This window comes from Daktulosphaira vitifoliae, unplaced genomic scaffold (assembly GCF_025091365.1).
Source record: "Daktulosphaira vitifoliae isolate Bord-2020 unplaced genomic scaffold, ASM2509136v1 Scaffold_1, whole genome shotgun sequence".
Lineage (NCBI taxonomy): Eukaryota > Metazoa > Arthropoda > Insecta > Hemiptera > Phylloxeridae > Daktulosphaira > Daktulosphaira vitifoliae.
In genome coordinates, this window is record NW_026099572.1 from 47,990,242 (window position 1) to 48,017,129 (window position 26,888).

At 24.8% G+C, this 26,888-nt stretch overlaps 2 protein-coding genes and 1 long non-coding RNA gene across 11 annotated transcripts; 1 reads left to right on the plus strand and 2 right to left on the minus strand.

Moving 5' to 3' along the window:
* The first annotated feature begins 198 nt into the window (after positions 1-198).
* Positions 199-11,499, plus strand: LOC126900362 (uncharacterized). Of its 2 annotated transcripts, none has more exons than XR_007702841.1 (4): positions 199-737; positions 810-995; positions 6,384-6,462; positions 11,258-11,499. It is a non-coding gene; the product is annotated as an uncharacterized LOC126900362 (long non-coding RNA). The 2 variants fall into 2 exon arrangements; XR_007702842.1 differs by lacking the exon at positions 11,258-11,499 and adding an exon at positions 7,260-7,661.
* LOC126900217 (uncharacterized) lies at positions 1,472-17,275 on the minus strand. 8 transcript variants are annotated; one of them, XM_050675807.1, is made up of 11 exons: positions 15,504-15,673; positions 15,218-15,272; positions 14,889-14,921; positions 12,880-12,920; positions 12,686-12,805; positions 12,018-12,086; positions 3,817-3,828; positions 3,591-3,728; positions 3,134-3,151; positions 2,929-3,048; positions 1,473-1,973 (listed from the first exon to the last, which is right to left on the minus strand). In XM_050675807.1, the coding sequence occupies exons 5-11, from the start codon at positions 12,765-12,767 to the stop codon at positions 1,681-1,683; spliced, it is 732 nt and encodes a 243-aa protein (XP_050531764.1). In that variant the 5' UTR covers positions 12,768-12,805; positions 12,880-12,920; positions 14,889-14,921; positions 15,218-15,272; positions 15,504-15,673; the 3' UTR covers positions 1,473-1,680. The 8 variants fall into 8 exon arrangements, with proteins under 8 accessions (XP_050531744.1, XP_050531755.1, XP_050531764.1 ...); XM_050675816.1 differs by having other exon boundaries at positions 15,578-15,626; XM_050675751.1 differs by lacking the exon at positions 12,880-12,920 and adding an exon at positions 17,251-17,275 and having other exon boundaries at positions 1,475-1,973; positions 15,504-15,626.
* LOC126900298 (proteolipid protein 2-like) lies at positions 17,209-26,888 on the minus strand. Its single transcript, XM_050675923.1, has 4 exons — positions 26,607-26,888; positions 18,744-18,911; positions 18,556-18,681; positions 17,209-17,438 (listed from the first exon to the last, which is right to left on the minus strand). The coding sequence occupies exons 1-4, from the start codon at positions 26,757-26,759 to the stop codon at positions 17,349-17,351; spliced, it is 537 nt and encodes a 178-aa protein (XP_050531880.1). The 5' UTR covers positions 26,760-26,888; the 3' UTR covers positions 17,209-17,348.

Consider the following 26,888-nt stretch of genomic DNA (forward strand, 5'->3'; position numbering starts at 1 on the left):
ATAATCATAAAATTCTATTATTTGTTGTTATAACAATAGATATTTAGAAACTTGTTATAATAATTCAAATTCTTTAATTACTGAGAAAGAGGAATGGGAGGCTGTGGAATCAATGAAAAAGAATAGTGCAGTAGAACCAGATGACGTGCCAATAGAAGTAGGGAAAATATTAGGCGGTGTTGACCATAAGGTGTTTGAAAGAACTTTTAAATAAAATCTTATTAGAAGTGAAAATTCCAAATGAATAATAAGAGTAGGAGTGGACAAAGTTTCTTCTTTAAGCCCTTACTTATTTAAGCTTCGATGCGAAGCAAAAAAGGTATTAATTTTATTATTATGTGTTTTTTTTTGTGTCTGTTATCACTTTTTCTCAGCTCTCAACAAGTTGATTTCTTTCAACGATACGTCAAAAGATCATAAATCGTATCTCGTCAAAGACATTATCCTCAAAAATTGAAAAAATTTCCCTCGTTCTCTTTTTTAAAAATAAACAAGTCAATAAATTTTTTTTATAGATATATGAGGTATTTACCTATTGTTTTGTATATTTTTTGTAGAAATCTGACCCTTTACTTGCCCACATTATGGGATTCAAAATGACAATTTTTTCAAAAAAAAATCAACTTTTTCAACTTAAATTTTGAAAATGTTCCGAAAACTCTGACACTTTATCATGAAAAAAAATTTCAGACTTTATTTTGTCTTCACGGTGAAAATGGATACCAAACATTATTTTTGTATTAAAATTCTCGATTTTATATTTTACATGTTTAACTTTATATTTATTTATCTTTTTGAAAAATGTATAGATCAATACAATTTTTTCATGAGTAGTATACATCATTCATTTATGGTTAATTTATAATAATTTTTTGGTATGTTCACCTTTATTACTACGATTGAGGGAAACGTTAAACGAGGACAGCAGATGTGTGCGAACGTGTCAAGTAGAAGTTTAGGATAAAGATGGCCGACCCCAAATAGTTGAGATAAAGGTAAGGAAAAGAAGAATAATTTATAGAAATACCTTTTTTTACAAAAATTATTTATGCACGGGACTATTTTCCCTTTTTTGCCCCCATCCCACTTAATTATGTCACTGACATCGTATATTTTTTATAAAATGAATAAATATATTACCTATTAGTCTAATGCAAAACTATATTACCTATATATATATATATATTGTAATTTATATGTTTATTGTAATTATTTATATATGACTTCGGTTAATCTAGTGGTAGTATTCATTTTTGATTTAAATCAATTTAGGGGACAAGAAAAAGTTCAATTTTGGAGATAGGAATACATCTGTATATATTTTTGGAGTACAAAGAACATTAGTGTACATTTGTAAAAAAAAAAAAATGGGGGATATATTGAGTTTTCTATCATTCTGATTTTTTTTTTTATAAAAATACATATAATTTTCGTTTAAATTTTACTCATAATATGTGTAATTTATATTAATATTATTATTATTTCGTAGATGATATCATTTCCTCATTTAAGAAAAAATTAACTATATAATTTACATTATCAAATTTTTGAAAAATGACACAGAAATTAATTTAATGAATTGAATTGTGACTGAAATGTTGATTTATAAATAAATTTATGTATTAGTTATCTTCATTTTTTAAATAGTTTTGATAATAAATCTTAATACTATAATAGTTCTTAAAAGGTATTTTCATCTACATTGTCTAAAGCTATGCACAATGAACATTTTTCATTTTTTTTATAGCAGTCATAACAAAGTTTATGATTGTATAAATACGCATCATAATCTCCTGGCCCTTCTTTGCAATGCTCACATTTCGTCTCAGTTTTTGAGTTTTCATTGTATTGTTGATTAAGATATTCGACTATTTTTTCACTAGGTACTTCATGGTATTTTTTAATTGTGTATTCAACAGGATTTACACTTGGTATTTCATCTTTGATTTCACTTAAATTATCATCTTGATTTTCTGTTAAATATTTTTGAGTTTAAAATGAAAAAACAAGTGAAAAATTATTTAATTAAAAATCTATATAATAATTTATTACAATAGAGAGTAATTTTTCAAAATTATTGATACATTGATAGATTTTGATATTGTTTGAATAACTATAATTGTTTACTTAAAAACTTGTTTATATTTATACTCATGATAATAAATGTTATGAAACATATTTTTTTTATAAAAACATCATGATTTGTTAGTATCTAAGATTATTTAAAAGACACAACTAGTATTGATCCTCTTTGTTAAATGCATGGATGTTTTTATAGTTAAACCATTTAACCATGGACTTAAAAATTCATTTTAAGGATATTTTAATTCTAAAAATAATAGTTTTAAAATTCATTTTCAAACATGTTTATTTTTTATTTGAGTGATGTAATGAATCAAAATAGAAGTTTCGAGAATATTCGAGAAACTTCTAGAGTAATCTTTCCACATAAATAATTATTAATTTTAAATACTTTTCTGACCGACAATTATTTTATTAGTTTTTACAAATATATAGTTCATTTGGAGCAATGTTTACATTAATGTCAATCTTTTTAATTACCATAAGCTTATTTGTGGCGCCCAACAGACGGCAGGATAAAATGGTTAAATTCTTAAGAAAAACTAATTCAAGGCTATAAAAGTGTCAAAACAAAATAATTTGAAACTTTTAAAGTAGCTTTATAATCTATGTAACTGAATTAAAATTATTAAATTGCTAAATAAAAGAGATAAAACTGCAAAGAATAAATGCACTCTTATGAGGTATAAGGGATGAACCGAAAGAGTACTTGATAGTTGATAAATGAATAATATTAAACAAAATAAAAAATAAAAATTTCATAATTTTTATTTTAGCAGAAATTTAGTGGTTAACGATAAATTAATTACTCTGTATACCAATTAATTTATATTAATGAATTTTTACCTGTTAATTTATGGGATTCGCATTTATAGCAATTTTTGAATTGATTTAAACAGAAACAACAAAAGATGTGTTCACAATCTTTTTGATACAATTCAGTAACTTTAGAGCAAAAAGAGCACTCTGAAAAATTGTGTTTTTTTCATTTTATTAAATATTCTAAAATTATTAAAGATTGAATTGATACAAAAATATAAATAAATCTTACTTAAATTCTCAGATTTAACTAAAACAAAAACAAAATCATTTTGATGAAACTTTAAATAACATTGTAACTTGGTTTTAATTAACACAATAAGGGTGAAGCTGTAAAATAATCACTTTTTTTTGTATAATAATATTGTTAAAAAGATAATGAATATTTTTAAATTAGCTTGATAATTTATTTTCTGTTATTAAAGCAAGGCATTAAACTGGAATTTTTTTGTTCAGGATTTCAGAAGTTTCATTATTTTCAGTTTTAGTGTTTAATTGGGTATTGCTACGGTATCAAGTATGGGTTTTATTGAGATTTAAAACCTTGGTTGTTACATATTATATTTTATATAATAAAAGTTCATAAAAATTGCAGGAAAATATACATAAAATTGATGGTTCAAGGTTCAGTTTTATAACATTAATATATTTTTTAAATTTATTTTATATAAAATGACACGTATTTTTACCGTTGTTAATTTGTAAACGGCATTTTATGCATGTTCTGTTATTTGTTATATTTTTAACATTCAGACATTTTAAGCAATAAATATGACTACAATTCGCTTGATAAAGGTTTACATTCATCGATCCACAATCACAACATGCTAAAATTTAAACAATTAATGAGCTAAAAAAAATTATAAACTATTTTTTCTAATAGTTTCAAAAAACGTTATATCTAAAAATACTTACTCAGAGGTTTTCCTATACAACAAAAATATAGTTATAAAATTTGTTTTTAATTAAATAAAAAGCTATTGTACAATTAATTAAAGATTATGCATAGAATTATCTTTTACTAGGTGAAATGAGGAGATCAGTGATAGTAAATGAGGACGTTATAGAGGAGGAAAGTATTAAGTGTTTAGGATTAGTTGTGCAAAAGAACAGTATTGACGATATATTGAATTTCTAAGTTTCAGATTTTTATTTAAGAAGAAGTATTAGTAAATACAGTGATGTGTTAGGGAGTGAGAAAGTGGCTATTGCCCTTTCTTTTAATCCATTTTTTCTATGGACAGTATAAGCCTTGGGCTACTGAGTAAATATGTATATATTATTATTTGTATAAAATAATTTTTAGTTTGAGAGTTTCTGATGTACATATATTGCATTTAGAAAAATTTTCGTTACATATCTTACAAAACATGTGTCCACACTCTCTTTTTATGATAATTTTTTTTTCGGTACAGATTGAGCATCCTAAAAAAATCATGTTTCAGTCAACTTATATTATTGTAATTGTTGATGAATAATTTTTTTTTTGTACACCTATTCTAAGATATCTATTTTTATTTGCCAAATGCCTATATTATATTATTACTATGATATTTGAAAAAATCAATTTTTAGTAGTAAAAATACTAGTATAACAATTCTAAAATTTTTTTATAATATTAATTATGTAATATATTTAAAATATCATTAATACAGAATTATTATGTTGATTTGATAATTCTCATATTCGACCATAAATAATCGAATAATAATAGCACCAAATATTAGGTTTTTTTTGCTATTTAGCACTTACAAGCAGATTACACAAATTTTTTTATAAATTTTATAATGAAAAATAAAATAATTACTTTTATTATTGTATAAATAATTATTGTTTATTTTAAATATTGTCTTACAATATTGTGAGTATGTAATGTCATCCATGTAGTTGTATGGGCGTTGGGGAATTATTTTATACACGAGAAGAAAATTTAAATGACTAAAAATTGATTCCCTTTATTGTTTTAAAGCTAATAAGGCGAATAAAGCTTTTTTTTTTGTTTTTTATTGATCATATAAAAAAAATACGGTAGTTCATAAACTCTACCCTAATTCTTCTTCTTCTTCTACTTCTACTTGACACGATATCCCAAATCATCTACGCACACATCAGATGTCTTCAAATCGCATTCAATGGCATCCCTCCATCTCTTATTTGGTCTTCTTCTACCACTTCTTCCTTCAACATTCATTTATATAACTGTTTTTACAGCTTCCGATTCTTCTCTCCTCATAACATGACCAAACCATCGAAGTCTATTTTCTCTCATTTTATCCACGATTGACGCTACACCTATACTCCCTCTTATATGCTCGTTCCTTATTCTATCTTTTCTAGTCACTCCACTCATCAAACAAAACATTCTCATCTCTGCTCTACTTTCTTATCAACCTTCCAACACTCTGAACCATACATTATTACAGCTGACCTTATTACAGTCTTGTAGAATTTACCTTTCAGCCTCTTTAGAATTCTTTTATCGCATTAGACGCCAGACGTTTCCCTCCACTTCAACCCTCCACATTTAATTCTGTATCTTACATCCTCGTCAATACCATCACTTTTTTGCACAACTGACCCTAAATACTTAAAACTCTCCACCTCTCCAATCACGTCCTCGTCTATTGTCACTGATACTCATAAACTCTACCCTTGATACGCATATTATTTTTTATTATATTATTAAAAATTATTGATAGTATTACTAAAATATAATTTATAGGAATTATTATAATTTGTTTTATTTATTGCAATAAATAAAACAAATTACCATATCATTAACTTTGAACACTATCTAATTTAATTAATGAGACATTCAAAATTAATATTTAGAGTATATAAATTATAGTCTTAAACAAAAATTTGATTGCAAATTTACATTTACCATTGATCAATGAAATGTGCTAGATCACAATTGATTATAATAATAAACATAATATGTGGGATAATCAAAAAATCTGAAATCTACAATAAATTATTATTTTTAAACCATAGATAATAGCTATATCTTAAATCAAATTATTAAAGAAAAATGTTTAACTCAAACTCAGAACATTAACAATAATTATTTATCATAATATATTATTTATATAATAATCAGTATGTGTTTAGCGTTGATAATGATAGTATTGTTGCCGAAATACGTATCCGATATTTTTAAGTGGTTTCTTGAGTTAAATATTTTTGTTAATTTATAGTTTTAAATTAATATTTTTAATATAATTTTAATTTTAAATAACATCATTTTTTTTTATCCACAATTTTTTTTCAATGTTTAATCGAAATTGTGTTAAATTATTTTTTGCCCTCTTATATTTTGACTGGTAATGCAACTGCCACCCAGTTCCGGCGCCACTATTAGTATGTGTATTTTAATTTAAACATAGTAATATCTCATGGTTTCAATTATTAGAAAAATACTGTAGTAGTAGGAAATAAAAGCATGTATACAATTTCATACATAATTTATTATTCATAATTAGATAGATTTGTCATTTGAAGTGAAGCAAGAAAATATTTTTTTGGTCTTTGGAACTAAATACAACAGCAGAATAATATGAGGTATGAAATTACTCAAAATTAAAAGAAATTAAATACTTCCAGAACTTTCTATGCAAAATATTATATGTATAACAATTTTCAACTTAAAATATTTTCATAACTTCCAAAATACAATTTAAATTTACAATATTCTGTCGGTATTCCTGAATGGTTATTATTTGGGTACAAAATTTGCTGTAACGTTACTAATAAATTATATTGTAGTATTTAGTATATAATGTTTAAGTAATCCACCAGTTATTTTCTTAGTTTGATTATTTTCTTATTTGTATACCAGTTAAATATGTAAGTTTTAATTTAATTTTTTTTTTTGTCTTCTTTTAATTATGTAACAAAGTAGTAAAGTGTATTTAAAGTTTACTATAATAACCATACAATTTTTTTATTTAATTCAATTTAAAAAAAAAAAAGTTCTTCTAAATATTTTTAGAAATATTTAACTATTAAAAACCGTAAAGTAAATATTAAGTAATATTTAGTTAGTAACAGATGTAATTTATCACTATTATACCTTCTGATTTACTTATATTTTTACTCTTTATTAGATTCAATGCAAAATTAATAATTTTACTATGATGTTTTTGTCCTTAAAAATTAAAAAAAAATCCCTCGTTCCCTGTAAATGAGGGACATCACTGAAAAAATTACGACTTTTAATATTGATGTATTCCGCCATTTTTTAATTTTTTTTTTCTTACAATTGTTATAACTGTTTCAAAATAGATGAATTAATACAGAAATATTTTTTTAAATAACTTTGGTAATTTCATTTCTTAACATTAAACTTGACATTCTAGGAATTTTTCAACACTCTTCTTCTGGCAGTTTTATATATGGTTGCGTTTATTGTACAAATTTCAGCGTAGTCGAGTAATAATAGAACATACAACTCTTATTACAAGAACCTTAACATATTTGCAGGGGTAAATTCACGAATTATTAATTTTTCACTATAAAAGTATAACAGTAAATTTTACTACAGATAAAAACGCCATTTTGTAGCTTCGATGCAAAGCTGAGAAGCTATTGGCTTTACTAAGATGTGTTTTTTTTTTTTTTTGTGTCTGTTACCACTTTTTCTCAGCTCTAACAGAACGGATTTCTTTCAACGATACGTCAAAAGATCACAAATCGTATCTAGTGGAAGACATTACCCTCAAAAATTGAAAAAATTTCCCTCGTTCCCCGTGAATGTAGGAAACCTACAAAAAAATTACAAATTTAAAAATCACTAATTTTCGACATTTTTTCAATATTTTTTTCTTAAAACTGCCATTACTTTTTCAAAAATGAACGAATTAATATAATTTTTTTTTATAGATGATTGATGTCTTTACCTATCATTTGGTATATTTTTTTTTATATCTGACCCTTTATCTGCCCACAGGGGAGGATTTAAAATGACAACTTTTTCACAAAAAATTTACTTTTTCAACTTAAATTTTGAAAGTGTTCCGGAAAGTCTGACACTTTTATATATATCTTAAATTAAAGTTAATGTAATATACTTTATTACGCAAAAAAAAAAAATTTCGGACTTTATTTTATCTTCACGGTGAAAATGGCTACCGAATGCTATTATTGTGTGAAAATTCTCGATTTTATTTTTTACATTTTTAACTTTATAATGCTATGACATATTGAAAAGTGTATGGATCAACATTATTTTTTTATGAGAAATAATATTTTTTAATAATTCCTTTTTTATTCGACATATTTTATCTTAATTAGGATATTAATAATGAACTAGCAGATCATGTAGCTTTTGGAATAATCCACCTACTTTTTAAAATTAAACACTATCTAAAGATTTGCATCGAAACGTTTTTTTTTTTATAGTGATTTTAATCACTGTCAGATATCATTATACTTGATCCATCTATGCCACGTCACCACTGTGCCACGACCCCTCTGTGTTGGGTTTTTTTATCTCGAGAAGATATTAATTTTACTACGATGTTTTTTTTTATCTGTCGTCACTTTTCTTAGTTCTCGTCAGACAGATTTTTTCAATGATACGTCAAAATATCACAAATTATTAATTTACTATATAACTTTTTTTTTTTAAACTCCCATTACTTTTTTAAAAATAAACGTATCAAATATAATTTTTTTTTTTTAATACTTATGTATTTCTTTTTCTTTTTGTATACTTTTTATAAAAATCTGACCCTTTACCTGCTTACAGAGGATTCAAAATAGCCACTTTTTTCTAAATAAGTTAACTCTTTAACTTAAGTTTTAAAAATATTCCAAAAATATACTTAGAACTTCAAACATATATTAAAATAAAGCTTATGTTATTTACTTATTGAAAGCTATTAATAACATTAATGAATTTTATAATATCAGTTAATTCCAATTAGGGGTAGGTGTCCTTTTTGACAGTATTTACCAAACAAGCCAAAAAAATATGGAATTAAAGTATTTTCGTTGGTAGATAGCAAAACCTTTTATTTGTTATAATTTGAAATATATGCGGGGTTACAACATGAAGGTCTTTATAAAAAATTAAACACACCTTTTGATATTGTTCAACGTCTTGTTAATCCAATAAAGGTTAGTGGAAGAAATCTAACCACTGATAACTGGTATACAAGTATACCTTTGGCAAATTGGTTATTAGATAATAAAATAACACTAACAGGAACTTTACGCAAAAACAAAAGAGAAATTCCACCTGGATTTCACCCTAATAGAAAAAGGGAAGTTTATTCGAGTATTTTTGGATTTACAAAGAATATATATAAATAATTAGAAGAGGAAATAACATTCACATATCACGTAGTCTTAGACAAAAAATATGGATTTATTTGGGTAATCAAGGAATCAATAAACAACCAGTTATAAATGAAGTCGACAACGTAAGAGATTTTTAAAAAATGTAAAAGGTGTCATATTTGTCCAAGCACGAAAGACAACAAATACAGTAATATTTGTAAGGTATGTAAACAAAATATTTGTAAAATTCACTCGGTAATTGTTTGTTTAAAATGTGAAGAAAATATTTAAATTTATCAAAAATATTATACAATTATATAAAACACTACTAAAATTATATTGTACATCTTTTATACTTGGTATTAAGTTCATTATAAAAAACAAGAAAAGCAATTTTTTTTTATGTATACTTATTATGTTAAAACTATTATTCTTATTCATTAAGATTGTATCATTATTTTTTTCAATACACAAGTGAAATACAAAATTTATGAAATGAAGTTATTTTTTATTAATCAGTTTAATCCAAAATTAAGTAATACTTAAAAAATCCAAACTAAGGGTCACTATGGCCCAACGTGACTGTCTGTGTAATTATTTCATGGTGACTAGTAATTTTCTTAATTAGATAATTTATATTATGTAGTCTAGTTAAATATGTATGATGCCATGTAAATAATAAAGTTGACACTATTATAAGGTATGAGTTTAATAAAAACTTAATAATAAATAAATCGAAAAGTAATATTAAAAATACTATTACGAATATCTTAATACAATTATTAATTTAAGAGAAATCTATTGGCTTATATTAAAAGAAACACTCTGTACACTACTTAACTTATAACTTTTTAAAATGTCTCTGTAAAAATTACAATATTAATTTTTTAAATATCAATTAATATCACACTAAATTTAATTACTATAATAATTATTTATTCATGTTTTATATTAATAAATCATAAAAATTCTAATCAGGAAATAAATAAAAAATTTGGAGTTTTTATTGCTTATGGAATAATTTAATATTTCCTTCTAAAAATTAAACACTACAAATTTGCTTTAAGGTGTATTTTATAACAGTGATTATAATCACTTCAATTTTTATAGACTGACTAAATTGTAATCTTTAATCATTTTTAAAAAATTAAAATTTTACTAACATTGAAAAGATATACACTGGAAATTTCATCAGAAACAAAAAAATACTTTTCTAAATCAACTTTTCGCGATATTTTCAAATGTGCAATTAAACTTTTTGAATTACTTCTAAGTTTTAATATTATTACTTATTATCAAAAAATGAGTATTTATATATAAAAAAATAATTAAGAACAAAAAAAAATTATACCTAAGGTACTATTAAAAAAAAATTGTATTGATTCGTTCATTTTTTAAAAAATTAGGGCAATTAAAAAAAAAAATTGAAAAAATGTCGAAAATTACCGATTTTTAAAATTTTAATTTTTGGGGGTTACCCATTTACAAGGGAATTTTTTCAATTTTTTTAGGATAATGTATTCGACTAGATACGATTTGTGATCTTTTGACGTAATGTTCATCAAAATCGGTGCAGCGAGAGCTGAGATTGAATGTTCACAGACACAAAGAAAAAAAATAATAATATAAAAAAAACAACATAGTAAAATTAATACCTTCTCAGATTCGCATCAGAGCTTAAAATAGTGAAAAATTTAATAGTTAAAGAGTTGATTAGATCTGTTTTAACCTTTTTTTTTTAAATCATATGGAATATATAGCTTATATTTATTATATTAAGCTATCAATATTTTTTTAGACAACTTCTAAGATATAAGGACCTAATGTCCTTTTTTTTGATCATCACTTTGATTTTTAGCAAAAATATTCTGTAGCATGTTTAACAAAGTAAAAATATATTAAATACCCCTCCTATAATAATTTCTGAATACGCCTAAGGGGAATACCTCATTAACAAACGTCAACCTTATACCCAATACATTTTACTATATTCCCTTTTTGAATTTTCCTGATTTTAATAATTACATTTTTAATGTATTTTTGTTACACTGATTCTGATGTAATATTTTTTCAGCAAAACACTTATCGTGCCCGGCGTAACTGGGTACTCCTACCGGAATCAGTGGCCTACTTATGATGACGGGCCGAAGAGACTTACGCGCCTTTGGCGGAGTAAGACTCGTAGGCCTTTGAGTCTGACGCGGAGCCCCAGCTAGACGAAGCCTAGTTCATAATAATAACAATATAATTATCATTTTAATATTGTACAAATTATGTTTTTTATGTTTGCCAACAACATACTTGTTTATAAATATACCAAGAAATTCTTAATATGTTGATAAAACATGTTGTTTCAAATACTAAAATAAAATAATTTACAATATTAATATGTTTTTATTGCTATCTGAGAATACAATGTAGCACAGTATCCTTTGTGTATACTTAATAATAGGATTTTTGTATAATATTAAAACAGTATTGTTTTATTAAATTTGTTCGATAAAACAAAAATAATTTTATATTTTAAATTGAGTTTCAGAGATTATGAAAAATTATTTAGTTTGATTTAACGTCAAAATCAGATTGTGACCATATTTAATTTATGTTTTAATGAGTAGAAATTTATCCTATAACATTATAATGTCATTAAAATGTTTGGTTATCAATATAAGTAGGAAGTATTTATTTAAAAATTCTGTAAATAAAAATAGAGCTTTATCAATTTTACATAAATCCCTCCAATTAAATAAATGAACGTTTTGTAATTTATTCCAATACGATTTTTATTGTTATGTAATTTTATTTATTTAATATTATAAATAGAATGTGATTACCGGGCATTTCCTCGCTAAATATAGTTGGTTGAACGTTTTTGGATGTAATACTTTTGAAGTCTGTATATCCTTAAAAAAGAAAATTAGTAGCAATATTATTATTTTACTATTATCCAACTTTTTTGCTTAGATTAAAAGCTGATATATAATGAACGATAATCGTTAGATTAAAATTCCCACATGAATACAATCATTATGAATGCTAGGACTTTTCTAGATGAAAAAATATCGACATTTTTTAGTAAAACAATATTCCGTTGTAAAGAAAATCCGAAAAAATGTTACATAGTACGTGATTTCCGTTGGACTTCAATTACTGTTTACATTACTTGTAGATTTGTATAGAAACTTTTTAAGTTAATAATCATTCACAGATTTCAACTATGATGAAATCTGTGTTTTTTTCTGTGTTTTTTTTTTTCACTGTTTAAACAGTAAATTTCCGTTGTTTTTATTGAGATAATAAGTATATTATTTTAAGAATAAGTTACTATATTGGACTTGCCAATCGGGATAGTAATAACCGATAGTTTTTTTACATGGACTACTTGGTAATGTGAAAAATTATATAATTATTATCACTAATATTATAACTCTTATCGATTAATATTATGATACTCAAGATATAAAAAATAACTAAAATACTTTATCACGTCATTGGTTTTTACCTCTCTTTAATTCAATACAACAACTTGGACAATTGTCGAACATAGTTTCGCACGACTTACAATATGCATGGCCACATACCATTTGATTGGTATCCTTTATGTTTTGACAAATGTAGCATCCTTAAAAAGAAAATTAATTAATTAGCATGTTACAATTTGAAAATACTTTAGTTTTTAACTTAAGTATTACTGACGTGATACCGTATTTCCTTGAGCACAACACCCGTTTATAAACCTATACCGAAAAAAATCAGGATCTGAATCATAATTGCTTGGTGCTCAATGGTGAGATTTGTTACTACAAAGTGTTAGTTCGCGGGCTCTAATCTCGTGCGTTGTCTTTTTTTTCACATGATTTCCAGTACGCTTATGATGGTCGGCTGTCTACCCCAAGCGGCAGTTTCAATTGGCTCCCCGACGAAGAATAATAATGTCCGGAATTCTTATTGTTAGTGTAGCAATAAGTCTCGGCCGGCAATAGAACTTCCGAAGGGTCACTATCGTGGAGGTAACACAGGGGTCGGTTCCTCCCACCAATTATAGTACCTCCGTATGCGGCTTGGCTGAGGACAATAACATTGCACCGTGTTTCCCTCAGCCGCACACAACGTTATAAACTTACATGGAAGTGCATAGGGATCTCAATCAAAGTATGCTGTGGCTAAGCGAGAAAAGTAATCAGAATCCAATATGAAAAAGCCAGATTCAAAATTTGCGTTCACTAGTGTTATTAATGTTTGAGATTTTAATTTAAAAGAAAATGACATTTGAATTTTTAACAAAACTTTAATCATTTATTAGATATAATACTCTCAACATTTTCAATTAATATACATGTATAACATACGAGGGATTAAAATTACAAGTAACTAATTGGTTTTTTATGATATTGCTAACACAGATACGGAATGTTATTGTCAATTATGACTATTGACAGATATGCTTTCTGTATTGCCAGTTGGTATATTTATAAATGTTTACTCACAACGATGTGCCTTACGACCACACTTTAAGTATATCTGTTGACAAAGTCAACCAATTTACCATAAATGCTGCGTATCTACCAATAGCGACGTCATCAAAAAACAATTAGCTACCTGTAATCCCACAAATATTATGCATGTATATTGAATAAAAAATTTAAAACATAAAAGTTATATACCTAATAAACAAGTAGAGTTATTTTAAAAGCACAAATTTAATTTACTATAAAATAAAATATCAAACATTTTATTAAATTCAAAATATATGTTCCCATTTGAAAAAACAAAATTGATACCCTTAAAAAATATAAAGTATGAACCTCAAAAGTATTACATAGCTAATAATTCAAAAATAATATCTAACTAAAGATATCCGAAAAATAAAATTTTTAAATTATTTTTATTCTATGAGTAATTGAGTGAGTTATGATAAAAAATCACTCTGTATAATAAGACATATTATAATATGCTATATATATATGTATAAGACTAAAAAAGATTAGGGAAATTTGTTTGAATAATAACTTAAACTAAAATCATTTTATAAGATACTATAAACGACTTTTATAAAAATTTGAAAATTATATTGAATAATTATTTCGATGTAAATGTTTTAATTTATTTTCATTAATGTATATTTTTTTAAATTGTAAGTAAATATCTAAAAATATATTATTTTAGCATATTATAGAAATATTTTTAGTAAAATATTTCTTATTTGTTCTCTCTAATATATTTTCAAAATATACTTAAATAATATTTTTAATTATATTTCTTAATTACATATTTATTTGTTCTTAAAGTTTTCTATTTATTTTTATTTTTTATACAACTGGAATGTTTAAAATCTATACTAGTTTGTATAATAAGTTACTTTGTATTTCAAAATATAATATTTGCCTTTTATTATATTATAATATAACTTTATAATTTGACTCATTATTATTTTATAAGAATATTGTGATAATATTAATATATTGAAATTGCTATGTTACAAACAATGAGCATTTTGTAATATTGCTAAGAATTGTTTACCAACCTCTATAATATTTGATTTCTGTCATTTTACTATTTTTATATTTTTTGTTCAACGAGGCTCTAACAAATTCATTTACTTACCATATAGCAATTTGTTAAAACCTCGTAGGACTCTACATAATATTGGTTTTCAAAGAATTAAGTAGATATTTGAATTTAATGATATTTTTAAAAAATCTCACCAAAATTATTTATGGAAGTATCTTGTGGGTTAACTAAGAAAAAAAAAATTAAAAATTATAAATGACTTAATAAATCATTTAAAAATTTTATATTTAGACAAGACAGTAGGTTTGAGTGTATGCTGCACTATGTCCAATAAATATCTTGTTGTCTTTTGTGCTAATAATATGAATGTTTTAAGTCATTTATAAAAGTTCCCTGTAGTCATTCATTCCAGAGTCAATAAACACTGGCGTAATTTAATTTTAAGAATGAATAGCAAATAGTGAATTTGCTGTACTACAGTAATTTCCTATGATTTAAATACAAAATATTAAATATTTATTACTTGTTAGTATGACATTACACAGTACCATCAAAGTTATTATTCGGAAAATCATACTCTGAAAACAATTGAAAACAAATAATATTGGTATTAGACAAAAAAAAAAAATTACAATTAAAAAAGATTTATATATTTTTTAATTTTAAACTATATAATTAATCTTGAAACATAAAAAGTTATTGCCAAGTTAAATTTTCTACATAAAAAATATAAAAGTAATATTTTTAAGGTTAAAGTAAAATATTTTTTAAATTTATTTAAAATTTAGCCGAAGATATTTTGTGCTTACGGTTAATGAATTGTTTGATCAATGAACTAAAGTAAAGCTAACGCATCTGGCGTTTGTTTAAGAAAAATAATTACTTTGATGTTGAAAAAGAACTAAAAATGTTCGTCATGTAGGACGTTTTTCCTGAAAACGAAAAATAAACAATTCTTGTTTTAAATTAACACTTATATACATACTTACTCCAGTATTTAAATACATAATTCGATAAAAAATAAAATGTTATTAATAAAAAATAAACAAGTATGCATAAAAATATAAGTATACAAATTTTGAACACACAAAGTATTNAAAATGTTATTAATAAAAAATAAACAAGTATGCATAAAAATATAAGTATACAAATTTTGAACACACAAAGTTTTTTGTTTCAGCGCAATGATATTTGAAAATAAATTTTGATTTTATTTTCAAAATATATTTACACTATTTTATCATTTTTAAATTAATTTATACGTGTCATGCATATTTTGTTTTTAGACTTGCCATAAATTATAAAACTTGTGAAGAAATCTCTATATAAAATATATTTCCCAAAATTATCATTAGGAAAAATATTAAAAAAAAAATAGAATTGTGGTCTCGGTATTTAAACACTTAATTACTGAAGTTGATATTATTTTTAATTTTTATGGCATCATTAGGAAAATGGCAGGGTGGGGATTTGTCTACTATAGGAAAAGCATGTCATAGCATGTCCAATTCTAAATATAAAGTATCGGTTTTGTCAGATTGTGTATGCTTATAATTGTTATACTGTACATAAAAATGATTAAAAAAAACTTTAAATATATTTTATAATACTGATCAAAACTGATAAAAGCACAATAATGAGGTCATACATTTTTTTCGGATTAGTAATATTTTTGTGTTTTCATTAGTTTGTTTTACGGTATTAAAGCATTGCAAAATTAATTAAAAATATATAATTAATAGAGAAGTGCAAAATTTACAACTATTTGAAAAAAATTATTTTAAATATCTGATAAATGTATTTAATTAAAACAATTAAAAATATCTTTTTTCAGAATATTTTGTTCTGTTATAAAAATAAAATACCACATTAGTTCTTAAGTAAAAATATAAATATTTTATTAACAAACAGATTTAATAAGTCCGAATGATTCGATAGTCAATAGTACGTATATACAATTTAAATAAATTAAAAATCTATCATTATTGGTTCTACGAACAATTTTATTTCAATAACATATCAAAATGAGCTTATAAATATATCCTGATTTTTTTTTGGTGCTGTACGACATAACGATAAAATAAACAAATATAAATATGTATGTCGGTCAGGATACCGAATTCTTTCTAAAATAATTTAAAAAAAATGTATGTAACACATAAATTAAATTAAATAATTTTTGTAATTGCAACACTTAAGGCACGCATTTATAAAATGTTGTAACTAAATAAATTTAGTACCCGTGATAAACATAAAACAATACAATTAAAAATAAATTATGAACATTTTTTTACAAAATGTTTAGTTTTAGCGACAGATTATTCTTAAAATAATATAAAAATTCATAACAGTTTTATACAAAAATATAATAGAAATAATGTGCGTATATCTATTTACTAAATAAATTTCATACATTTTTTGTATTTGGAGTACATTTGTTTTGATGTTAATTCTTTATAATACATTTTATACTAAATAAATTTTAATTTATAAAAGGAACTTTGGAATACTTATATGTAAATTTGTTTGACAAGCAAAATAATATTTTAATTTTACCAATATTTTTCCATTTATGTGTATTGGTAGGATTATAATAGTTGGAAAAAATAATTAATCTATTGAATAATGCATTAGTCTTAAAGTGGATTCATTTATTATTGACTTGTAGTCCTTGATTTTTTCCAATCGTTAAATATTAAGTAAACTCCAGCTGCATACACAACGACATTAATCAAGCCAAAGATCTATAATCAATCATTAAAGATAACTATTTATGAAATATATACTGATATTTATGTTCATTAACATGTAGCCAATAGTTATATAGATCACACGTTCTAATATTATAAAATAAAGGAATTGAAGATAAAAAAATTTTAAGGAATTTAGCATGAATTGATAATGCGATGTGATATCATTAATTTTCATATGGTGTTATATTTTTTTGTAAAATTTGATATGTTTGTTATTCAAAATAAATAAATAAATATTGATTTAAAAAAAACACAGCACAGTTGGGACATATCATTGTTAGGACAATTAAAGATGATATCTGATAGTGATTAAAATGGCTATCATAAAAAAACGTTTCGATGCAATCTGTATAAAGTATTTAATTTTAAGAATGATTTATTGGATTATTCTAAAAGCAACATTCATTTATTTATATCCTGATTATAAGTATAATACATGAATAAATACTTATTACATACTTAAAGTATTTAAATTTAGTGTGAAATTGATATTAAATAAATTTTGGTTTTTTTTTGTTACTTTTTACTAACTATTGGCATTGTTTGAAGAACCAGTAATACGATTTTAACTCTGGGNACTAACTATTGGCATTGTTTGAAGAACCAGCAATACGATTTTAACTCTGGGCGCACACAACACATAATAATGAAATTTAATAAAAGAAGAGCAAAATAAGTCATTATAACGTTTATAAATAATTGTATTCCAAATATAATGGTAACATACACATACACACACACAAAATAATAAAATAATCAATACACGTTCAATAACGCTCATTCGAATACAAAAATTAAAATTTTTAATTGAAAATTAAAAATAAATTCGTTTATTCTTAAAAAAAGTTATGGGATTTTTAGAAAAAAAAGTTACATAGTGGATTTTTTTCAATTTTTAAGGGCAATGTGCAACTAATTATAATTTGTGATATTTTGACGTATCATTGAAAAAATCGGTCTGACATGAACTAAGAAAAGTGGCGACAGATAAAAAAAAAAAATCGTAGTAAAAATATACCTTCTCGAGATAAAAAAAATGGCGTTTTTATCTGTAATAAAATGTACTGTTTTACTTGTATAGTGAAAAATTAATAATTCGTGAATTTACCCCTGCAAATATGTTAAGGTTCTTGTAATAAGAGTTGTATGTTCTATTATTACTCGACCACGCTGAAATTTGTACAATAAACGCAACCATATATAAAACTGCCAGAAGAAGAGTGTTGAAAAATTCCTAGAATGTCAAGTTTAATGTTAAAAAAGTAACTTGAATGCGGATAATATATAAATACTTACTGTAAGAATCCAATTGATCGGAAAATTTATGGCTTCTCTGATAGACAAAAGGTAAATGAAAGACCAAATTGCAGTGGCTATGAAGCTAATAATAACCACAAATAAAAACCAATTCGTACCTGGTAGTCTAGCTGGCGAGGCCAACGCTAAACAAATGATGCCTATAATCTGTAAAAAATAAATATCCATGTATTACATGTTTTTTATTTTCCTTAATATAATATTTTGTAAAATTCTACTCATTAACTACTTATTATTTTNAATCTGTAAAAAATAAATATCCATGTATTACATGTTTTTTATTTTCCTTAATATAATATTTTGTAAAATTCTACTCATTTACTACTTATTATTTTAGATGATATTATAACATAACTAAAAGTAACCTAGAAAAAAATAGAAACAAGGACATCATTTTTCTTTTTTAACCATAAATAGTTTAAGGGACTCAAAAATATATAAAGATTTTACCATAACTGATATCTCACAAATCGATAGACTAGTGAAATTAATATTTAGTAAAGTTTCAATTATTTTTTTTAATTGTAGAAAACTCTAGTTATTTAAAATTTTAGTAAGCAATAAATTAATTATTGTATTGAATTATTTTTTAGATTTTTCACAGTTAATTTTTGTGAGTTTCTTATTCAATGTGTTACTTTATGAGAATTTTACAATTAATTCTTTGAAATCAAATCATATACACAAAAAGTAAAATAACAATAGATGTGTATTTTGTATGAGTATGTCACTGTAAAGTAACGGCTCTTTTGAAAACGTATAGGTAATTAAAAATAAGTGTACGTACTATGCATTGTAATGCAATATGCATTAGTAAAATATGGACTAAAACTTTGAACGGTTACTAATAAATTCATAGGCATATTGTTAAGCCAAAAAATTAAAACGTTCTCATAATAATATGTTCAACAGCGTTTAAACAATAGCTTTGTAAAAAATAAAAGACAAGTTCTACACATCAATCGAATCCATAATTTCTAAATACTACTATTGAGTCATTTAAAGTGCAGTATGTCGTGCGATGTATCAAACATTGTTTTAAATTTAAGCTATGGTGTATTGTTTTTATTTTATAACTTACTATTCTGTTCAGTTTTAACGTATAGCTGAATTTGACCGACAAAACACGACAAAAGTACCGTTTTGTTACATTTACGTACTCATAAATATTTATACTACATTTAATGTTTACAAGGTATTCAAAATAGAAAACTATGCCACGTGTTATTTAAACTTAGGATTGTGCGACATTTTAAAGTGTTTTTTCTATTGATTATTTTAGGTATTATTATTTTTCCTTAATAAAATTGGTACATTTAATTTTTTACTAGGCTTAAGTATACAGAATAAATTTATTAACACTAGCCACTCATTTTCTCTTAAAATAATAATTTTTTGCGAATTTGATTTTTGTAAGTTTTACGTGTATCTAAATTTATTAATCATAAAAAAAAATTTGTTCAACCCTTACATCTTATAAAGGTATCAGATTTATTAGCTTCGATGCGAAGCTGAGAAGGTATTAATTTTACTATGATGTGTTTTTTTATTTTTTTATTTATTTTAGCTTCGATGCGAAGCTGAGAAGGTATTGGTTTTACTATGTGTTTTTTTTTTTTTTTTTTTTTTTTTNTTTTGGAGATTCACCCCATTTACGGAAAACGGGGGAAATTTTTTTAATTTTTTAGGGCAATGTCTTCAACTAGATACGATTTGTGATCTTTTGACGTATTGTTGAAAGAAATCGGTCCAGTGAGAGATGAGAAAAAGTGGTATCAGACACACACACAAAAAAAAAAACACATCTTGGTAAAATTAATATCTTTTCAGCTTCGCATGAAGCTAAAATGCAACGGGTTTCTTATAATTTTATTAGTTTATAAAGATTTATTTATAAGATATTAATTTTGATATAATTTCAATTACAATTTGAACTAAATTTTTTTTTCTTTATGTTTTTTGTCTGTAACCTTAACTTGTCAATCATCTCCGTAAATATTATAACAATATTTTTATTAACGTTTTACTTTATATTCACAAATCTTAAATTCAACTCTAATCTTAGTATATGCAATAATCTAAGAACTATCGCCTCGTTGGTCGTCTATTATTAGGGTACTCGCAGTTATAAATGAAGGCTAAATGTTTTACAGTGGAGTATCATACTGTGACTTGAAAAAATATTTTTAATTCTCAAGGACAAAGATCATGAAATTAGTTTTTGCATATGTTTTTTTCTTAGACATCAGTAATAATTATGCACTACATTCGTACTCATAAATATATTTTACTTTATTAGAGTAATTAATTATTTTTAACAGTAATGACGCAATTGGGAAAATTATTATTTTGATCTAAAATTGAATAGAAATTTTTTGTTTTAAACTATGAAAAATAATTTTGAAGTTAGATGACGCGAATAAAAGAAATTATGATTAAATAAAACGTTACAAAATTATATTATTCAATATTAATTGTATCAAATATTTGTAAATTCCATAATTCAGTTTCCTATGTTATGAGTTGGGAGTTTTTTGTTAACTCAGTAATGGATGCAATAAGTTAATTTACATTTTATTAGCTGTCAAAATTGAAACATTTAGCAGAGATAACGTTTTATATACACTAATATTGACGGAGTCTAAAAATAGTATTGAATATAATGTTAGTGGCATATTTTGTGTAATATTAAAATCGTATGGAACTATAAAATCTATATTACTTATATTTAACACGCTTTAAATTTATAAAAATAAGACCTATACGGTTATAAACAATGGCAAAATTAGAAATTTTTAATGTTTGGGGGGTCACAAAAAATATTCATGAATAAGGTACGATAAAACGACTTTTTTTTTTGCTCATAACTTATAACACATATTTTAGATATTTTTGAAAAAAAATCTGTTATTTGTTTTGAATCCATTTTTATCAATAAATATTATTATTTTCATATAATGTGTGTTTCTATGTAATAAACACTTCAAAAATAGGTGATAACATTAACGGGACAACTATGCGGGCGTCAAATTTTGCTTCACAAAACAACTACATCGATTAACATTTCATAAACCCATGTTATTATCGATAACCTAAAATTAACTTTTTCTAATTATATTATACATTATTACATTGCTTGATAAAATATTTACATAACTCAGTCAATGTGGAGGGACACGTGCCCCTGTGCCCCCCTCTAAATACGCCACTGGTTATAAATGTTATAGCGTTAAGCAGTTTTGACGGTTATTCTATTATCAACGATTTAATTAAAATTAGTTATAATTAATCGTTTACTTTCAACTATAGGAATATTGGTGTACATAATTTAGCATTAAAAAATGAAAGTACTTTCAGCTTACTAACCCGATTTTTTGCTAACTGCCTAAATATGGAAAGACAAGTTTTTATGTGTTAGAATTCAACTGTTTTTAATAATCACAAAATATACTCATTCGTTTTCAACTAGGTAATGTTATCATTTCAAAATGATGTATTTATCTGTGTTTTATTGAGTTTTGCATTGAGCATAGGAAATGACACATATTTTATGGTGGCTAATGGCGTAACTGAACCCTTCTCAATAGGTATATTTAAATAACAATTATCTTATCATAAAAAAATAAAAGAAACTCGGCTTGATAGCAAACAACAATAATGTACTATGTAAATTTACATTAAGTAACCGTTCCTATTCGTTTGTCACAGGAACTTGGACACATATCGCGATTTATTTGTCGTTGGTATTGAGAAGTATTGACTTTTCCCATGTTTGATATTGTAGGTGTGCGAAGAGAATACCATTTTATAAAATTATCAGCGATTGCGACGTGTTCTGAAGGAATAATCGCGAGACAGTTGAGGACGACTGAAATAGTCCATTTAACGGTTCGTTCAAAATGAATGGAAAAAATATTACGCTTTGAGAATAATCGATTAGCAGCGTGTTAAGATTGAGTCTATGAAATATCGACTTTGCACGATGAATTTTTAACCAGAAAAACAGACAGACTACTGTTAAGACTATTCTATTGGGGTTAACGTGTCAATATTTCATCATATTTTCTTCTGTTATTGATTAATAAAAATTTACATTTTGTTTCACTGTGCGAGTATGCACAAATATTTTTATAGAAGAAGAATCGTTTACTTTTGTGATATATCTATTTTGAATCGCAAAATTATTAAAAATTTCACATTGACATAAATGTATGTTGATAAAAAAACGAATTGTGTTAAAATTTTTTTTTCAAGATAAAACTCATTAGTAAAAAAAATGTATCTTTTATAATATTTTTTAAATAGACGAAGGGTAAATTGTAGAAGCGGGTCCCCTATGTCCATGAATTGTAGTAGAATGGAACGAGTCTTTTGCGTGTAAACATTTTACAAAACGCCTGTATTGTAAATACTGACATATTTTTTACGATCAATTGATTAAAATGAAAACATAAAACTAGAATAAAAAGAGTGAATCATACATGTATTTATTTTTTGTATAATAATCTTTAATATAGTAATATTATTTAATAAGAATTTTGAATAAGTCTTTACGAATTACTTTAAAATTATATATATATTTTTAGAATATATAATATGATAAGCACTCGGTATTTAAAAATAAGTGACGATTGAAGGGAACATAAAATATGAACCGATTAATTTTTAATAACATGTAATTGGTCCATTTTATATATAGTATATTATAGTAAAGGTGTTTTTTCAAGGATGACTTTAAATTGTATTTATATTTATTTTTAAAGAGAATTTCAAAAAGCTTCTTATAAATACAATAAATAATTTTTCCTAATTGTTGACAATTTTATAGAAACGTGTCAAAAAAGTCATTAGTAGAAAATTCTATACTCGCTTTTGTTAAAAATTACTAATTATGAGAAGTTCTGAATAATTCTTAGGATAGTAATAACAGCAATGATCATAATTTTATCATTGTTATAACAATTTTTTATTATCGAATTAGTTTTTATTTGAAAAACTGTTTATTGACTCTATTGTACCTCAAAACTTGATTAACATAATTCCAAAAATTATGATTTTCAGGTTTGTGTATTTTTGTGTGTGAAATTAGATTTTACATGGATTTATATCAACGGTTTTTGTTATCAAGGAACCTTTAATATTGTATCAGTGTTATAAAAGGTGAAGTTTTAACTCAAGTTTGTACCAAACAAACGTAACTCGAAATGATATACAAAAAAATTTACCATTTAGATTTTTAAATTAAACCAGTAGTATTAGCATGATAATTTTGATTTCAATGTCTATAGCTATTTAAATAGTTACATTTTTGTATTTTTAAGTTTTCCTAAAAAAATTGACAAAATGTTACCTACGTTAGTCTAGTCCTAAGGTACAATAAAGTCTTGACGTCTGACACTATATCGGGAAATATCATTACACAAATATATTCATATTTTCCGCACTTTAATTGTTATGTACGTGTAACTTTAACACTCCTACCTGTGCTTTAAACGTGGGCAGTTCTATATTTATATATTTTGTAAATACCGCAATTGGAATTTTTTCGGTTGTTTTCCTCATACATTCGTGTACCTTGCAGCTATTACCGGAAGTACAGTAATAGGCAATGACACATGCAGCTGTTTCAAGTTGTATAGGAGTCTCTTATCACAAATTCCAAAATAATAAAGTGTGATAGATCATCGGGAGCAAGGCTTACAAGAAGTGTTTAAATTAGTCGTTATCTTAACCATTAGATGAACCTTAAAGTCTAATGTTGCATATTCTTATTTAGTATTATCATGAGACGTTAATCAGAAAAAGTTTATGTTATTATTGTTTTCAGACCATTTATAGAGGTAACTAGTATGAATACTAGGAAGTTGGTCGGAAATTGGTTTAATTAATGACAATTATAACGTTTACTCGAGTGATTAGCGACGTTTGTAACAGTAGTATCATTTGAGGAATGTAATGAACGTTTACTGTTAAGTTTTTTAATGAAGCAACAGGATGTGCGCTATCGTCTAAGTAACAAAAAGTAACGTTGGAAGGTCGTTGTCGCCCTTGTCCGTTCGTCCTACATTTTTTTACTGCTATAGGCCGCTTCTAAATTTTAGTAGGTGAATACTGCGTGGGTTATTCTACAATTCACGTAATACGTTTTTTAACAGCATTATTTTCAACATCGGAATAGTGACTAGTCATTTATGATTCTGTTATTTTAGTTCTAATTTAGGCAATATGAAAGTTATTCCTTAACGGTTAAATAATTCTATAGTTTTTATTTTGTAATTTCGTTCAAATATTAAGTGTATTTTCTATAACGCAAACCATATTACTCATCATATCACCAGTGGAATTATTATTAATAATGGACAACTATTTTAATTACTCAAATAATTATTTTTGCAAAAATAAAGTAATCCTTCGATTTACATATAATTATGTAACTAGTTGATTATTTGTCTATCGAATAATACTAACTCAAGTATGCATTTTTCAAAGAAAATAAAAAACACATAACATGGGGTCATTAAAAACCGCAAATCCACTTTAAAGTTAGTGTTTAAAATCATCAAAATAAATAAATTACGGTTTAATTTTTAATCGACCATGAAACTATTAAAATATTTGAAGAAATTGGAGTCTATTAAGAAAATTTACCTATAGGAAATGGTATATACTAAAATGCAATAAATCCAAAAATTAGAAAATTAAAATAACTTAAGCCAGAGACAATTTTTAAAGAAAACAATGACTAATATTGTTTACAAACTGAATTATTTATACACATGGACAATTGGGGCGTTTATTTTTAGTCATGTTTCACGATCGTTCATGGACACGCAGATGTGATTTCGCCTGCTGTTCAAGATACTCCAAGCGTTAAAAAATTAGTGCATTTTTTTTTATCCATTAGACACTTAGGCCATTATACTAATTTTTATCTTCAAAATAAATTTCGTGTTTTCTGGCTAACAATGATTAAACGAAGTATTATTCTTAAAATTTTTTTTAACAAATTATAGACGTGTCATCATTTATCAGTATGAAAACTGTAAAAAAGTTATTTATTATACTGCGATGACGTCGCATTTGACAAGTGATTCCTGGATAGAAAAATATGTGATTTATATTGTTTTGTTACAGCCTTGTATTCTAAAGGTGTGTCGAACCTATTTTGATGAGATAGCATTGTTGTACGTAGAGCAATTCTCCAGTTCACGGGTAAATTTTTTGCGTTTTAAAATTTTAATAAGAAAATTGAACTTATTATGTAACTTTCTGAATGAATATCTATAAATATAAAAATTATGTGTGAACGAATAAATGTAAATTAGTATAATTCCATGTGGAAGTTTTGATAGTATTTATTTTAATCAATTTAAATGCAAAAAAAGTATATTTTCTAGAAAAATTATAAATACTTTTTTGCCATACGTTATGTTATTAAAAAAGTTAACAGTCACAGAATTGGTTTTACAACGAATAATAGAATTTTTTAATTATAATACCGAAAAACAGTTACTAATTTATAAATATAAATATCTGAAAAGGTATCTTTTCAGATATTTTTAAGGTACCATACTCTCTTTCTCTCTGTGCTCATGATTACTACAATATTTAAATATTATACTTTAATAAGTTGTTGTTCTACAATACACCTGAATGGAGCAGAAAATAATAAAAATAACAATAGGTATATATTCAAATATTCCCTTAAGAAGTTTATAAGAAATAATAAATACATTATGTGTATACAAAAAAAATATTTTTTTACATTTATATGGTGTCTTGTTAAGACTAATTCATGCTGTATTAAAATAATATTGTAATATTTCATTGATAACAACTTACCAGTTGAGCTAATTTTAATATACCCGGTAATGTCTTGAAGTAATTGTAATTGATTTCCACCCAGGTAAATAAGTTATGTACATTAACATTTTCTGTGCCGGGTTTTCCCGGCTTGGGATCTTGATTTTGTACGTTGATTACAGTTTCAGTCATTTTATCGTATAAAACTTTATTTTTATATTGATTTTCAATTCGAAATTAGCAAAATTTTACAAAAAAAATTAGAAAAAAGTAGCGCACGGCTGCGATTATTGAGGCACAGACTAGTTGTGAATGGACATC

What these genes read in the sequence shown, in the direction of transcription:
- LOC126900217 (XM_050675769.1), bottom strand. Translation starts at nt 15,269, where the DNA reads ATGATTTTCCGAATAATAACTTTGATGGTACTGTGTAATGTCATACTA. An exon ending in GTGTAATGTCATACTAACAA is followed by an intron (nt 14,922 to 15,217) that starts GTAATAAATATT and finishes TTTTTTTCTTAG; the next exon opens with TTAACCCACAAGATACTTCC. An exon ending in CGAATCCCATAAATTAACAG is followed by an intron (nt 1,974 to 2,928) that starts GTAAAAATTCAT and finishes AATATTTAACAG; the next exon opens with AAAATCAAGATGATAATTTA.
- LOC126900298 (XM_050675923.1), bottom strand. Translation starts at nt 26,759, where the DNA reads ATGACTGAAACTGTAATCAACGTACAAAATCAAGATCCCAAGCCGGGA. An exon ending in TATTAAAATTAGCTCAACTG is followed by an intron (nt 18,912 to 26,606) that starts GTAAGTTGTTAT and finishes TATTTTTTACAG; the next exon opens with ATTATAGGCATCATTTGTTT. An exon ending in ACCTTAACATATTTGCAGGG is followed by an intron (nt 17,439 to 18,555) that starts GTAAATTCACGA and finishes GATTGATTATAG; the next exon opens with ATCTTTGGCTTGATTAATGT.